We start from the raw sequence: 17,955 nt of genomic DNA on the forward strand, positions 1-17,955 counted from the left end.
GTTTCTTGCCATACATTTACACCAATGGGACATTAAATTAAGTGATGGTATTAAGCCACTTAATAGTGTGTATGTGTTAGCAATTAAGGCCAAATTGGTGTAATAACTTAAACAAGCTTTTTCTAAAATCACTTCACACTTGCAAGATAGATTCGCAACCACTAAAAGGATAATTATTTGATAATTATTTGGCTTGATTCCCTTTAGAAACAGCACAGAAAATGCATTTCACAAGCAACCAGAAATGCACAGTAACTTTCCAAACTTTCCTGCTCTAATAGTGCAAACCTAAACTGCTGGAGAATAAATAATTATAATTTTCACATTATATAGTAGTACTGTATTTACCACAACTGATTTTTTAACCAATATCAATTATATTTTACAGAGGAACTTACCAGATGTCAAACTATATCAGAGCTAAAAATGTACAACAAATCAATAGCAAGAAATATTGGTTTGTGCAAAGACTTGTCGTCCAACGTCTGATCAATTTGCATATTAACTAATATTCTCCAAAGTTAAAAGAGTTTCTGATCATCATCCTGCCTCTACAGGTAACAATAACTAAATGATCTTGGATGACAGCTTACATGTGCAGTTAGATCATGAGTTAAATTATCAGATTAAAGCCCATAAATTCATAAGGCTTAAGATAACATCCTATCCTTCCTTGCTATGATCATGTGACATGCGCATGCTGATTATGTACTTAACATGTTTCCAAGATCATGTCAATTTGAACAAGTTATTTCTTTTGCATAAAACAATGACTTTTCACCACCTTTAAGTTGCAGGATTCTCCTAAATGAAATATGCACCTATTAAGATTAAGATAATTTTCATCACGTTTAAACAATGAAAAATAATTAGTTCAAAAGAACACAGCAATCTTTTTTCTGTGCCCAATGGCTTAAGTCTTCTTGTGTCCACTTTGGCAATCCACACAACAGCTACCACAAACACCAACTTGTTAGTCTATTAAACTGCACACCATGCTGTTGCTGTGGCTGCAAAGGAGTGCATTAGATTTTCGTTGAAAATGCAAACTACATGCAAGACAATCATTCTATGATAATTCCAATTACCGGCCTTCATGAGAAAAAGGAAATATACCAATGTGGTTGATAAAGATTGTTTTATTACAAGAAAAAATGAAACAGTTCATCACAAATTGGTGCACAACCAGTGGCACAAGTTTATGGCTTACTTAAATTTACATTAAAGAGAGAACAAGAAAGAGTCTTGACAGCAATGAATTCACAACAACACAATCTAATACAGGCTCATGAACAAAAGAAATTGTGAAACATTAAACATACTTGTTGGCAAGCTGGTTTAACTGATTCATTGGATTCAGCTGGTTCATTTGTGTGAGCTTGTTAGCTGGGCCACCATGGTATCCTCCTGTCTTCTGTGTATCATTCCTTTGCTTCTGGTGTCGTAACAAAAGAAGCCTGCCAAGGTCTTCACACCAGACACCTAACATACCTGAAAATATTGATCACACAATTAATATTGTGCCAATATATTATGCTGAGTGTTTGCACAGAATTAAATATAAATAATGTCTTTTTGGGCTAATTACCCTGTTCAGCTGAATAGGTTCTTTTTCTAAGCAGATCAAGCCAGAGTTATCATTGTATTTCAAATTAAATAAAGGTCTTGGAAAATGCAACAGTTTGTGTAGGAATAGTCCAAATGACACACTTTGCCAACAAAACAAAGATGTCGATTTCCACTGGCAACCCTGCAATTTAAGCCTAAAAACATCCCATTTTCATAAATATTTTTAAAGTTACAAGTGGGCAGTACTATCATGCTAATTTTTTTTTTTTCACTTTCAAGGCAAAATCTTAACGACACTTTAAAGAGTGTTGATGCACTCAATACTTAACACCTTTCAAGTGAAAAGTACACGCACTGGTTAGATTAGCTAAGCTAAACGTAAATACAACATACTGCAAGCAAATATCAACCAAATCACAAGTTTGATCTCTTGTGTAATACGTTTAGTTGCTGAGATATTCTTGAACTTGAATACAAGATGACGTAATGATCATGCATGACTTTGGTTGGGTTGCCTTCAATTCTGTAATTTTCGTCAATTTAAGCATTCTTTAAATATTAGAACATTACAACGTAGTTTGAAAATTTTCAGTAATTTGCCAAAATAAACAGTTTTGTGTTTCATGGCTGGACTGGAACAATCATGTTGAAGCTATTGGCAAGTTAAAATTATGAAATATGAAATAATAATATGAAACTGGTCTATTCCCTAGACCTCTTTGTGATGGACAAATTTTAACAGACTGAACATTGCATTTTATCTGAAGTCCTGAGAACACTAATTATTTCACAATTGAAAGTTTTCAGACAAACTCTGATGTGGATATGCAACGTTCAAGTTTGGAGTTTCTTGTCACTATAATTCACAAAATCCAAGAGATTTCAACTCATCAATAATTAACCCAATCACCCCTAAACCGGCCATACTTGTTGTTTTACTCTGTCTAACGCCAGTCGATTTTACTCGTCAATGGGAAACCCCCCGGAGTCGATGGGTTAAACTAATTATTAAACAGTGTAATGGAAGGAGGCAGCAGAGGGAAATCATTAATCTTCTGTCTTATAATCATTCAACCAACAACTTACAGATATTAAAGTTTATTGCTTTGGTTCATGGGATCGGTATCATGTTTTAAACATCAGAAAAATATGCAGAAAAATAATCGAAAAACAGTAGAAAGTGAAGTGTACTTTTAACTGTTCATACAATGTAACGATTGATAGAGTCAGCAAGCCTATGAGCAGAGCTCCCAGTTATTCACATATTCTTGCAATAAGATAACCTGGCTTGAGCCTTTAGTCCAATCAAAACCCAGCACCTGGTCAGCGGTCGACTTTAAAAAAAAAGAAATGCTGACCTCGAAGAGCTCTAAACATGATAAGGTCAGCAGATACCTTGTTTTAACAGGTGTCAATTGACCATAACGTGGATGTTCAATATCAAATATGTGCACTGTAAACTAGCTGGAGTACAGCCACCTCAATAAACTCTAAACTTGAGCCTTCAGTATAGTCTCCAGATACTGGTCAAATTGGCAAACGTGGACCGTATAACCATGGGTCGCTTCACTCCAAAGTTTGCTGAGCTGCACCAGCAGATACTGGTCAGGAGTGGTTTACCGAACAAAGAGAACAAGGTGAGTAATTCTTTGATTTAAATAACAATTGCTTGAACCACTCGTGTTGAAATTGTTAAATTGCACATGAGTTTGTTTCCAGTGCGTGGGAACAGACGCTTCCAATTGGTCAGTTTGAGATGTTGTGATAACTAATTAACAGTGCCTGTCAAAACTAAGTAAAGAATCTGCGCAGCTTGAATGTTACTCTCACATGTATTTTCATTTGTTTTAATAGGTTTTGCCGTTAATGGATTATGCAGTTTCACCCCTTTGTCATACATTTGTTACCCCTTGTCTCGCATCAACATGGACGAGACGCTGATGCGCTTCAAACTCCCCTCATCGCGTTTCCTCGAGGTTCTCCAGCAGCCAATAAACTTCCAGCCAACTTCCAGCCAAGACCAAATTTCTCCTAGACTATGACCACTGACCACATGTATTTGGCCACCATTACTGTTGAACCCTGGAAACAAACGGCTGAAACCCTTACAACAACACTAAACAGAGCACATAATTATAGCATGAAAATTACGAAGAAACTCACTTGCTGATTTTGAAGTGAATTTGTCCCTATGTGCAGAACAAACAGCTAGAAGTCTATAGCCTAAAGGGAAAGAGATCAGGTACGGCAATAAAAATGATCATTAGTAAGAAAACCTATGCTTTCCAGTTAGTTTAATTGCTTTCTGTCTATTCACCTTAGCCATAGACTGGGAGCCCTCACATGAAAAGTGTGTTATTTGTTTTACAGGATCTTTGCCTTTGCCTTAAGAATAATTTATTATTCCAATGTTTTGAGAATCAAAATGATTTCAACTTTCAAAGTTGCATAACTGTTGCTGTCAGATGCCCCTCTCACTCCTGTTATAATATACAAGTAAACTACATTGTGTGATTGAATAGCTTTTCAGTTGATGAAAGTCCACCAAAAAAAACTATTCTTCCTGGTTATCAAAAACTCTGGAATCTCTGCTCCGCACTACTTATGGGAGAAGGGTAGGAGGGGGGAGGAGGGAAGTGGGGTGGGGGGCTGTAACTCTTTGCCGAATTAAAGAAAGAATCTCCAGATTTAACAACCTCAATATCCAATCAAAAATTACGTAAAGATACATGTATCCCTCAACCCACTTACACCTAGGAGTGAGACTTTGGCCCTGTTTACAAGCAGGTACATTGTGTAGGGTAACCCTACTGCTAGGGTTACCTACCCTAGCAGGAAGGTCAAAGGCCCGGGGTTTACAAGCAAAAGGGTTACCCTAGCACCAGGGGTAACCCTAGCTTCTAGGGTTACCCACCCTCCTTGTAAACAGGGCCTTAATTAACCCTTTGACGTCCAAACCGGCCGTCAGACGATTTTACTCGTCAATGGGAAACCCTGGGAGTTAATGGCTTAATAGATTTTACCTTGTTTAACACCAGACAATTTTACTTATCAATGATGGGCAGTTAGGCATCAATGGGTTAAGATCTCCAGCAAAATAACACCTCACTGGTGTACCTATTCAGCAAGCAAAACTCTGTCCTGATAGTCATGAAATTACATTTTAAAACGAAATGATGTTTACCTAAATCCAAATCGTAGCCTGGGTTTGCTGCAACTTGACTCACAACCTTAAAAGCAAACGAAAAGTCTGAGGCAGTTCAAGATCTAAGTTCACTACCACAAAACAAGACAACATGTTAAAGAATGAATTGGCGGTGGTTTTTCAATGTAGAAGTACATTGTGTACTGTATCAAGACACTATCTTGGAAATCTTGAGACAAATTCAAGAGCTACATGTACATGTGTGAGAAGTCGTTAAAAGTACAATTATTATAAGTTACAACTAACCGTGAGGCACCCCATCAAGTTACTTTCAAAGGCTCTTTGAAAAGCTCGCACATCCCCACACCACTCCAACAGTTCTCTGGCAGATGTCTGAAACCCCTGTGGTGTGGACAGGTGCTGTTTGATGCACTGAAGTCTTTCATTGGTTTGCTGAATATGACGCTCCATGCTTAGGCTCATTCCAGCACCTAGGAAACCATATTTATTTTAAATTTTCTCAACAAAAATTACAGGGATAGCTATGAAGAATAAGTTAAAATTAAGAAATTAACTAGTACAGTAAAGAATTTCTAGATAATAATGTCCTAGCTATCATAAACAAGCCGCTTCACACTAACTGTTAAATTAATAATCAAAAGTATCCTGTGGTAAGATCATGGAGTAAGTACATGTAAGATGCTGAACAGAAGACATGTACCAAACACCGAAATATCATGTGACATATTGAACGTCCTTCGTTGGTAGCCGAATAAGAGCATTTAACGAATGAATGAATGCGCCTGCTGCCTTAACAACCACTTAATGCATGCATGAATGTGCCTGGTGAACTTGAGACGATCAGAAATCGATTACAAATTTTCCATTCATGTTTATGCCTGACAGCCTGATTCGCCAACCATCCTGATAGCTCTCCACAAGCTAAAACGGAAAGAGGGTGGAAAAGGGCCAAAAGGAAATGACACTCTGCTATGATAAAGTGAATTTTCTGGCATAAAGGCACTTCACCTGAGGTTCACAGCAAATTAATCAACTCTAGCTTGAAACAGCTCTGCTTGTCACTTTGCAGAGATGTTTTCTACATCTATGGCAGTTTTTACAACACTGATTTTACAAAAGATCTGTTCCTAAAACAGTTGGTACTGCCTTCCTCTTTAAAAAAGAAGTTAAAATAGGATTCAGACACAAAAGCCATCAGGCAATAATTGTTTACCATTTGTGCTCATTAGCCCTACCAGCTTCGTGAGCATGCATGGTAAAATTGCCACAACAAAATTGTTCATATTTAGTTGGTCTAATTAACATTAAACAAAATAATATTTTAAGCCATTAATAGATCCCCCTAATGAATACTGTATCAACAAACAATAAGAGGTCAGCAAGTTCCAAGAATCCCAGTAACCATAATAAAAGGCAAACAGGAAAATATTTAAAGTGTAACATGATACAACATTATGAGCCAGCACAAGAGGAAAATATCACCTAAACAAAACTTACTCATGTCTAAACATCTGATAAACAATGACAATTATTCTTTCAATACAGGCAAACAACACTTAATCTCTTGGAACATCATAATTAAACAGTTTAAGCTGGCATAATCACAAAGGAAATCTATTGTGCAGGACAATTGAACACGCAATTGCAAAACGAGTCCTATGCCATTTCTAAAACTTAGGGAACACAGCTTAATGCAGCCTCTACATAACTTTAACTGCCATAGTGATTGTTTTTAAATGTCAAGTTCCAAAGCTGACAACAAAAACATAAAATCATGTACAAACTATTAAGTTAGTCACAAGCGCTACACACTGTAAATTCAAACAAAGGCCACATTGCCAAGCATAGGGTTCACCACAGTTAAAGAAAAGAAATTGAAAATGGCTTCTCAAACCACTCCTAGGACAGCATCAAACTCCAGCTGGCATGCAATGTCAATATCTACCTTAAGAAAAGAAATGCAAGCACTTAATCCTTAGACAAGCATGTCAGAGTCTCTGCAAATTTGCATGAAAATTGTCAAAGTGCACAAACTATGAAAAATTATGCAAATAAAGCCCAACAAGCTGGATTATAGTGGGAGCAAGAAATGCAAAACCAAACAATGTTTGTCACAAAACAAAGCAAGGGAAGAGGCTTTTGGAACTACCACAATTTCATTCACCTGCATGAGATGTTAATTTGTCAATCAACCCCAATCTTTCACTTAAACTGAGCCAAACAGGAAATAGGTAGAGACAGAACAGAAAATAACACATGGTCTTTGTTATCCACTGGTCTTGAATAATTCACTGGCCACAAGCCGGTTATTGTCTTTGGACTGCCTTCGCGACTTGGCTTTGACAGACAGGACTGCAACTGAGAGCTTGCTTTTTCTCTCTTTACCACTTTCAAACACTTAGAAACGTCCTTAGGTAATGGTTGAACTAGCAGAGTTAATGTAAAATACTGTATACAAAAAAATAAATTAAAACAATTTACTTCCCTTTCAGTGTTCAATTCCCTGGAAACCAAACAAATAATATCATGATCCATTGTGAGTTCAGGCTTTGTATGTAAATTTAGCTTTGAATCTGAGTCACAAAAAAGCCTACAACTGCTCATTTGTCATCTTTTGAGCCTAAAGTCACCATTGTGGCATCAACTTAAAAAACGTCTATTCCTTCAGTGTACATGTACATGTAAGTAGGAAGAGACACAAGAATTATTTCTCTGTTAAGAACATACTTTTTTCACAACCATAAGTTTTGAAAGAACACTTTTACTTCATTTGAAGTTTAATGAAAGCTGTTTACATACCCATGAATGAATTTAATAGTACATGCAGCTGACCTTGCTGCAAAACACTATGAACAACAAAGTCTCCAAATGAAAATATAACTTAGCCTTGGAAGAATTTGCCAAAATGTAATAAGATCATTTTAAATTAAGGCAACAAAATAAACTTTTATCAGTTATGGTTTCCATCTACATTGTACTGTGCATAATGAGGATGACAATGAATACGAAATGAAGTGTCATGTCTTCAGTGTTGTTGACTCCGCCTTTATATAACAGCAAAACCCATTTACCAATTTGAAAGCGAAATTTTATGTTTATAATCAAAACACCTAGTCTTTGCATCACACATACGGACAACTGGTGTTCTTTAAGTGTTGGGCAGTCCAGTGCACCCACTTGTAATTTTGACATTGACCGAAACAATTTTTTAACTCACAGTTAAAAATAAGTGGCTACTATCCTTCTGTAGCCAGCTTCAAAAGTTCTTCAAAATCCATCCAAATGACAGCCTTAGCTACATGTATGTTTAATACATCATCAGTAAGGTTAATTTCAAAAAGTCTCTTATTTTAGGAATTTACATATAATTTTATTACCTTAGATTTGCTCTTAGAATAAACAGTAATAATTCACTTTTTTCCTTCTGTTATAGAAAAAAAAATTGCTGGCTTACATGTGTAAATCTTCTTATGACAGCCTGGAACAGTGAGAAAAATATTTTCCAAGACAATTTTAAGTTATTGGCTCAACATTTTGACATTAACATCACTGGTTTCAATTTTAAATGATGGTATTGACTTTCAGTTAAATTTATTTAGGTCAACAATTTTTAATGTAGCAATTCATGTTTACTGTACAACTACATGTAGTAGTTTTGAAAATCTTATAAGGTTTATATCAAACTTAATTTGAAATTAATAAAGATTAATTATGTCAAAAGCAAAAGTGAAATTACTGTTCTGGGTGAGATGCTGGGCATCTAGCGGTTGACTCTGTACTGTTGCTGTTCCGTAGAAAAGACCATCATCCAAATCACCCATAGCCTTGCCATTAAAATCGCCCAGGCCGCTCAGAGGAAAATCTCCCATGATGAACACTTGGAATTGAGGAAATACAACAGAGAGGTATGTCGTCCAGGTGTAACCAAAGCTTGCTAAAACACCACTGTGTTATGAGCTTTGGGAGAGAGCTAACAGAGTAAGGAAAACACTTGGTTAGATTTAAAATTTTCATGCTTTAAGAGTTTCAGCAATAAATAATTGATCGCTTTAAGTTTTTAGTTTGTGAAAGGATTTATCCCAGCTTCTAAAATAAGTAATGAAGAAATTTTAACAGTTTATTTCCTTACCCCCAAAGGGAATGTTTTCTTTGTAAATTTATCATCTGCTACTGAGTTCTTTTTTTATTATTTTTGTTTATTTTTTAAATGCATTGGGTTCAAGTATTGAACCAAGTCCTAGACAGGACATTAAGATTTAATAACCAGAAGCCCAAGTCCTTGTTTGCAAATTCTGCTTCTTTAAATCTGATTAGTGAAGATATCTTCTTGTCAAACCAGTGCAGGTACAATGATCAGAGCAACCACCTGTGAAAACACCAATCCAGCACCTTGAAATCAACAAGTCACACCACAGAGACAATAAATACACACCACCCATCACTACAGGCATGTCAAAAAACCTGCAAACACTGAATACCACACAAAGTCTTATGATAACTTTGATCTTTTAAGGGGTTTGGTTCTTACCGATGCGTGAAAACCTATTATACATTAGGTGTTTACTCAGCTGTGCCGTGTGCTGTTCATTCTCCAAAGAAGCATAGCACAATACCTGCTGTAACCCACAACTCAAACTCCCACACCATATAACCAACATGACTGTCACACCCTCAAGCCACTCAGTGTCTACAACTGTACTTGATAAGAATCAGCATGGGAGCCAAGCTGAAATCGTGAAAAGGTAATTTATTGAGCAATAAGACTCAAGGACTGCATTATATAATGCACCAGAACAACCACAACAAAATTATAAAACTACACTCTTCTTTCCTGGTCTTACCCAGTACCGGTAAGTCTATTAAAGATGCTGTATGGATAATAACTACTCAGCTCGTCTAGTTTGTTTCCATTCTAAGTAGGTTTTTTGATGGATGCCGAAGGAATGAAGAGTTTGGGTGAAGCTACATGTATATTAAAGGCGTTGTTCAAGGATCGTGCACATGCGTTTATGGGACATCAGTCGAAGAGTGTAGGATGTCTTGTAAGATACATGTTTTGCTGATACAGAAACAAACCTAACTTTTATTTAAAGCTAACCTTCTAGCCCTAATTAGACCTAAACAAGAGTTTTTAGGCCTTAGGTTAGCTTCAATGAATGTTTAGGTTTGTTTCTGTATTGGTAAAACATGTAGCTTACATGAAGTGCCACACTCTTTGACCTGCTATCCCATAAACGTGTGTGCTCAATCCTCGATCAATGGCTTCGATAAAGCTTCAACCGAAGAGTTTGGCATTCTCCACATGGAGGACTGGGAAGACAAAGAAGCCTGCTTATTCATGCTTTCGAAGCTCATGTGACTGAAAGCATGAACGTAGCATTCGCAGAGAAAACACCAATAATTATTTGCCGGTAATGCTTGGCGGAATGACTTCAGTTTTGCCGCCCCTTAATTAATGTTTCTTTAAATAAACTATTTAAAGATAGGGTTAGGATGGCAGATGGAATCGATGGCCACCAAAAGAATCCTTCGGAAGAAATCATCCTTTGTGGATCACTGCTGCATTGCAGCATAATATCCTGAAGAGATGATTGAGTTGTATTTTGTCAAGTATGGAGTAATAAACAACCTTGATGATACACAAGATGATCTTGTGGACAGACAACAAGATGAATGTGTCAATGACGAATCTTGTGCGAGAGAGCAGCTCAAGAGGACTGTTTGATTGTGACTACGAGTTAGAGTTTGCATAAAGGTTTCAGTTTTTAAACAGTTTACATAGGCTTACTTAATTTACTGTTGCAAGTAGCGGAACAAATTTTCTTATCCAGAAAAGGGTTTTCTTCACACAAGTTTTGAACAATTCCTCTGTTTTCTGCTTCAACTTTTCTTTTTCAAAATGCAGTTCAAAATTGGGGTGCATATTATACAGGTACACGTGTTATACATGGGTAAATACGGTATATTACCTTGTAATAATTGTCTCCATTATCTCTGGCAAATAAAAAATGCTTGTTATTGTTGTTGATAAATCTATCCCTTTGCCTTCTTTTCTCAGAACAGAATTCCAAGAAATACATGTAGCTTGCTTTCTTTACAGCTGTACATGTATTTCCATTAATGGAGGGGACATACTGTACATGTAGTTTTGAATGCTTAAACATGAACAATCAAAAAACACTGATTAACCAATAAAAAAAATTAGGCTTAACTTACTGCAGGTTGTAATGTCAACTCATCTTTAAGAGCATTGAGGAGAATTTTTCTCTGAAACCATTTACTGTAGGGTTGTGATCTCATCAAAATTCTTGAATGACGCCAAATTTCTCACAATTGACAGCTCAGTCGAATTATTTTTTTATGGCTCTAACTCCAGAAACAGTGATTTTAAGGCCAATGTTGACCCATTGACTCCTGGGAGTGAGACAGTAAACAGACTTAATTCTGTCTAATGCCAGACGATTTTACTCGTCAACCGGGAGTCAATGGGCAAAACCAAGAAAACCACATTCACTCTATGCTCTTGCACAAAACGAGAGCACACAAAACCACTAGGCCTAAGGTTAATACAGAAAGTATCCTAAACAGGTATAAAAGCCAATCTTAGGCCTAATTAGGCCTAAACAAAAGTTTTAAGATGGTTCTCGGGACGTTTTCTGTGCTCTTGTTTTGTGCGAGGCTTACACCACGTAGTAGCCCAATGTATTGTCATGTCACAAAAGACACATTGAGTAAGTTTCACCTTTAAAACTGAGACCACATTTTGATTACATCTGCTCTAGTTAATTTTGATGTGATTTGCTTTAATTTGATTTACAGTGACCCCAAAATAGACCACTTGCCCTTGACTTCTTGGGATACAATGCATTATTATCTGACAGGGCTTCTGATAGGATGCAGAAAAGAAATTAAAGATTATGCGGAAATTTGCGGCCATATTATGCGTAAACATGCGTTGATTATGCAGAAATTTAAACATTTATAGAACTAATAATTAGGCAGGCCTGTCCAATGTACATGTATTTTGCTTCTCGTCATGAATTTTGTTTCAATTTGCAGATGGAGCAAAATTGTGATGTGGTTGAACCACGATCCATTCCCTCAATCATTCATCATTTTCAGCGGTTTTTTACACATACGTATTGTGGGCTCCTACTTTGTTTTGTACAACTTCATCACAATGATTGTCGCTACTTTTACAAATGATGCAATTTAATTTGCTACTATAACTTGTGGCTAAATTTCCATACCTTGTTGCATCTTTTTTTTTAAATTTTGAGCCTAGGGTATGTTATGAAAACGGTTTAATTAACTAGAGTCCAGGTTCATTGCCGAAAAATGTGTGGAAACTGCTTAAGAACTTTCACCTTGCGAACGAAATGGCGTGTCTTCCTCAATGTCAAGGAAAATAAGCATTTCAAAGTAGTCAATTTCTTTGGCTTTTGGTGTTTGTGAGGATGGTAAGCAGCTGCTTTATCACTAATATCAGGCATTTCTTCAGTTTTATGCGGAAAATATCGTAATTATGTGGAGGATGCGGGTTAGGGAATTATGCGGATCTGCGTCACCGCATCCTGTCAGATACCATGTTATCATTGTCATCATCATCATTCTTAGTAGTAGTAGTAGTAGTAGTAGTAATATTAGAATTACATTATTAACATCATTACTTTTCCATTATGGGCATCTTCCTTTCAAAGGAATTTTCCAACAAAAATAATGATAAGCATTCCATAGATCTCTGCAGAGCCATTTGTCTATGGGAAGGTTAGATAATGTGGGAAATGCCAAGTGCCTTTCTGCTACCTAGCTTTCTTTGCTTCCCTCTCTCTCTAACATTCTGGTTACGTAATATATCTTGTGTTGTTTTTACTGGTGATTAGCATGGATTGGCTACAGGTGGACTGCTTATCTGGACACTGAAAGCCTCCTCAGTTGTTACCCTTGCACACAGCACCTGCCCTCTTACACTTACATCTAAGCTTTTTTTAGTTCTCTATGGAGTGTAAATTGCCATTTCTACCCCTATAGAACTAATGCATTGCTTTCACTGCTAGGGGAAAAAGAACAGTAGGGGGGGGGGGGGTTGAAAACAAGAAAAACTGTAACTTACAGTGTAAGCATAGTTACTTGATTTTATGGACCAAAGGCAATTTTTTCTTTTAAAAGTACAGCAAACATTTCCTTTTTGCAAACCTCAAAGCACTCATTGCAAATCACAATCAATATATAAATGCTCCATAAACTAAATGTTTTGCTTATGAAAACCAAACACTGACAAATTTCATGCTCCATAAACATTTATGCTCCATAAACTAAATGTTTTGCTTATGAAAACCAAACACTGACAAATTTCAAATGTACATGTAGTTTGACAAACCCTCAGAAAAGTGTGGACATTTAACGTCGACTTAAAACCTTTGCTCCTTTTTGAGTCACTTACAGTATAGTCTAGAATGATTTTACTCTGTTTAACCACAGGTAATTGATTTTGCTCATCAATGGCGCAAACAAGCTACACAGTGTAGGGAAGGTAGACCATGATGAATTGAAAATTAGTACACAGCTGCTTAAAATAATGCAAAGTACCTTAATGTTTGACTCCTTAAGGAAACATCAGCACCTGGTAACTAGAGGAGCCATAGTGAAGCATGAGGTCAAAGAAACATCATTTACAAGGCACAGCCAGTCTGGTTCTCGAGTGCTGATTATAAGCAGAGGACAAACTAACAGAGATGATTAAGTTACAGTACAAAACTTTGCCTTGAACTATCCCAAAGGAAATGATTTTTCCATAATTATTTGATCACTAACAGACAAAACCTGAAGCTAGTGACTGTTCTGATCCAAAAGACATGACCCAAGACAAAATCACTGTACAGTTGTTGAATGTTCTCTAAATCCCATCAAACCTTTTAGAAATGAATTACCTCAAAAACAGATAAAGCTATTCTGTTCTGGTGATCCCCTTAATGACATAACAGAAAACAGACTGAATCTTTCCATTCAAATTTGAACACCAAGAAGATGTTTAAGACATTTGCTTAACAAATTTTAACGTGAGAACAATGCATAGCTGACATGACAGAAACAACTCCTGCTTTTATTGGTCCACAGTGAGTAACAGCTGGAATATAATTGTATGCTTCAGGAAAATGATTGACAGGACAAATATACAGGTGCACATTTGAAAAGTTAATAAAACTAAATGATGCCAGTTGAAAATAAAATAAATAATCCTACGATGCAAACCATAACCTTCTGCAATTTCTTTTTCTGGGTAAATTGCTAGGATGACTACGTACCAAGTATTTCATTAGAATTACATGTACGCTTGTAAGAAACTTGATTCAAATATCTCTAATTTGAATTGAATGCACCCAATGAGAGTTCAAATACTACAAAATCATTTGTTACTAATACTCCTTTGTTGTTGTTATGTAACAATGTATGAGATTGGAAATTGAACGCATTTACTTTAAAAATATGACAATACGACAAACAAAAACATCATGTTAGTCCCAGAAAAAAAGGAACAGGACACTAAACTGCTGAGACCTTCACATTAACGTTTGTAGTACTGTACACGTACAACAGACAAAAATGATATAAAACCACAAACAAATTACTGTTGCTGCTGAACCTGTTTTGCACAGAAAGAAGAAAAACACTTATTTGTAAGGTTATTTACAAAAATACATACATACTGTATGTATGTAAAACACAATGAAGGCCTCCAATGTAAGTGAGCAGGGATCCAAAATTGTTACCAGTTGTTCGACAACTTGAGAGTTCAAAGCCTATCGACAGCAGGTGACTAGGATTTTCTAAAAACCATTTGAGGATTACTAGTTTTCCTTTACACCTAAGTTTTTGATGACTGGTTTTCATCACCATACAACTAAAAAAAATTTGAACATACGCAAAAACATAAGTACAGTACATGAAAAGTACAGAAAAGTAAGCAGACCAATCCTCGTAGGATGTGTAATTCAAATAAACAAAACAGTCTCACAGGCAACCTCTTTCTCGTTAGAATTTGAAAAAATAGGTGTTCTCATTGCCGAAACACTAAAACAACTTTAACAATATTGGGTATTATTTTTGGAGACCTCCGCCCTTGATCCTGTTTAGCTGTCAATCACCTGATCATTTTAACCCTTTGAGTTCCAAGCCGGCCTAAACCAGCCATTCTTAGTATTTTACTCTGTCTAACGCCAGATGATTTTACTCATCAATGAGGAACCCCTGAGAGTCAATGGGTTAAGGAAATATTTTCTACAGTATATACCAATGTTTTACATGTAAATGGTAGTAGGTACCATTTTGCGGGCTTTCTGTCTTTGACAAAAGAAAAGTAACAGTGCTTTGACTACAGGTACATGTACTAATCATGACAATAACTTTGTAAAGCGAAGAAATTTTCTTCTGCCAATTTATCAATTGTATGAAGCAACCAGATGTCTATTATTTATAACGCACCACTGAGTTGAACTCAGAACTACAGAAGACAAAATGAACTTGGCAGTTCTGGTACGATTCAAATGCAGAGCATATAACGGTCTAACCACTTGAGAATGAAGGGCACCACATCTATAAGTTTCACAAAATCAGTGCTGGAAATAATTTTTCTTTATTCACAGGACATAATTTATGTCCTTTCAAATCTTCATTTTGGTCGGACATTTGACAAATTGGACTGGACATAATTTACTTACTGACAATACCTTGAAGAAGATAACTCAAGATGTGCTGGTGAGATGTTCGGTCATCGTGTCCAATCATAATGTGAATTTGGCCGGACATTTTCAAAATTTGGTCGGACAATGTCCGATGACCGACTGTTATTTCCAGCACTGCAAAATTAATGTAAAGATCTGTTAAAGCTGTTGTATGTTCACTCTAAATACGATTGAGCTGGTTACTATGTTTAGAAGTAGGAATAACGCCAAACTTCAAGCTCTACTACTTAAGTTTATCCTTGAGGATACAGATGTACTACATGTGGTAGGGGTACACTGTACATTTAAGTGTGAACTAAAAGAAAAACCAAATAATTAAGTCTCATAAGTCAACTAGGATGCAACACAATAACCAGGAATACTATCAATATTACATGACAAGTAGACATAACAGTCTAAAATGTCCCTATACATGACACTTAAGGGCAGATATTGAGATTTTGCTTTTAGCTAATTACACAATAATATAAGGCTATTGCACAATGTCAAAGCCTGTGTAAAATTAACCACAGGTTTTAGCACTGAGCCTTGCTTAACACCACTTGATAAATTCATTTAGGTTACAAGAGGCCTGTCACAAATACAAAGCTCTACAACAAAAATACAAAATAAAGTTTGTGTTGTGTTGTTCACTGAAAATAGGATCAAGTATACAAGTACTTCAATATGTTGTGCAAATTAAGGAAGAATAGGGCAAGGAAACAGGACACTCTAGATGAAAAATGTTTCCTGAAAAGTACTACTCAGGAAGACTGAGTCAACAACCTATTTTCTATCCCTAGTACAGAAAAGATATCAAGTATTGTAATATTGTGTGTTGTGGATAAAAAATTTTCCTTGCATTAAACTTTTTCAAACTAATTTGATTGTGATTTTTCCTTTGTTCAAGATTATGACACTGTACTACAAAATTAACTGTTTCAAAAAATTTTAAACGAAGACCAAATTTAAATATTATTATTATATATATATATGCACACTGTAGTCAGTCTATGCCAATATGTACCTCCAGTAAATTCTACTGATTGTGTTTAATAATTGCTCTTGTGGAAAACCACAGCTGAAAACTTTGGAAATAGATTACACTTGAAAAATCAAGATAGACCAAAAAGCCATTAACGACAGAATACTACATCACTTGAGAATATCTAAGAATGAATAAATATACAGTACATGGGATACATTCATCCTGTAAACACTCAGTCTTACTGTGCACACGTAAAAGGAAACTAAGAAATTCAGGGACCGTTTAGGGTAGAGTCTCCTTACATGAAAATGTAAAGCCTCTTTGTTGTTTACACAATAGCTCATAAGTGCTTGAGGAAAATACTGGGGTAAATGACTTCTTTTTTTTATTTTTGACTCTGCTGAAGCTTCATACTGTGGTCTCCAGTTGACTGAATATGGATTTGAATTCCAAATTACTGATAGAACAGCACAAAGACACCTTTGAACCAAAGTAATTCCTAATCCACTTAAACCACATCTTGAGAGGCATGCCTGATCTAGTCCAATTAAAATTGTACATAGTAACAGCCCCTTCAGTCATCTTCCCTCAAGGTTTCCTCCTCTTATTTCTAGCATGCATAAACACAGAAAACCTCCAAGACCTCCTAGACAAGAAAGCCATTTGAACTGACAGAACAGCAGCAGACTCTTAACGAAAAGGAAGAAAAGGCATTGACATAGACATTTACTGACTTTCAAATCCCTGTTAATTTTGATCAATGTAACAAAACAACACTTGATCCTTAGTGGTAAGGTGAGGGTTTACTTCTGCTAAGGAAGTAAAAGATATTTACATTTGCTGCCTTCATAAATTTGACTGCATGTATTTAAATTAATGTAAGCAGAGGTAGAAATCAGTGTTTTGAAAACTTCTGGAAAGTTGGCAGTCCCTTTACATGTAAATACTATAATATGCCTTTGGTTAAAAACACAACGCAACAAACACTCTCTCTCTCTTAACCACAAGGATTACATTGCACAACGGAACTACATGTTTACAACCATTACAGGGAATGAGTCATTCTGGATTTTCAAGGGAAAACAGGATTCATTTAGGATTTGTGGGTAGTGAATGGGGAGGGATTTAAATTCAAGGGAAACCACATGTGCAAACTGTTCCAGATACTGTAGCTGGGTGACAGCAACAGATGATACCTAATTTTATCATGAAACAAAATACCTTGCAGATCCAGATGTAATTCTGAAAAACTAGTTCAATGCTGAGCATGCAAAATAATTTGTTGCGTCATGATTACTCAGTTCTTGTTGTATCACAAGACTTTTGTTCTACCAAAGAAATAAGTATCTCTGTTTTTTTTTTCTTTTTTGTGATAAAACAATGGAAAGAATATCCTAGTCTACATGAACAGAGCAAAACTTGGCCTGCAGTCAATACAGTCCAGCTACAAAAACAGAAAAGGCCTCCTGGAAGTCCACAACAATTGCACTGTAGGCGTTAAAAAAGTCAAA

General features: G+C 36.1%; 1 protein-coding gene across 9 annotated transcripts in view; it reads right to left on the reverse strand.

Annotated features, from left to right (window-relative positions):
- LOC138042855 (zinc finger MIZ domain-containing protein 1-like) overlaps positions 1–17,955 on the reverse strand; it is a 55,115-nt gene that overhangs the window by 22,199 nt on the left and 14,961 nt on the right. For 5 of the 9 annotated variants that reach the window (XM_068888893.1, XM_068888895.1, XM_068888892.1 and 2 more), the window contains 4 exons: positions 5,021–5,205; positions 4,754–4,799; positions 3,733–3,792; positions 1,323–1,491 (listed from right to left, as the gene is read on the reverse strand). In XM_068888893.1, coding sequence (XP_068744994.1) covers positions 1,323–1,491; positions 3,733–3,792; positions 4,754–4,799; positions 5,021–5,205 — 460 coding nt within the window. Of the gene's footprint in view, positions 1–1,322; positions 1,492–3,732; positions 3,793–4,753; positions 4,800–5,020; positions 5,206–8,471; positions 8,706–17,955 lie in introns of all 9 variants that reach the window. The other 4 variants (XM_068888891.1, XM_068888889.1, XM_068888888.1 and 1 more) reach the window with 1 other exon arrangement.

The sequence above is a fragment of the Montipora capricornis genome, chromosome 3 (assembly GCF_036669925.1).
Source record: "Montipora capricornis isolate CH-2021 chromosome 3, ASM3666992v2, whole genome shotgun sequence".
Taxonomy (NCBI): domain Eukaryota; kingdom Metazoa; phylum Cnidaria; class Anthozoa; order Scleractinia; family Acroporidae; genus Montipora; species Montipora capricornis.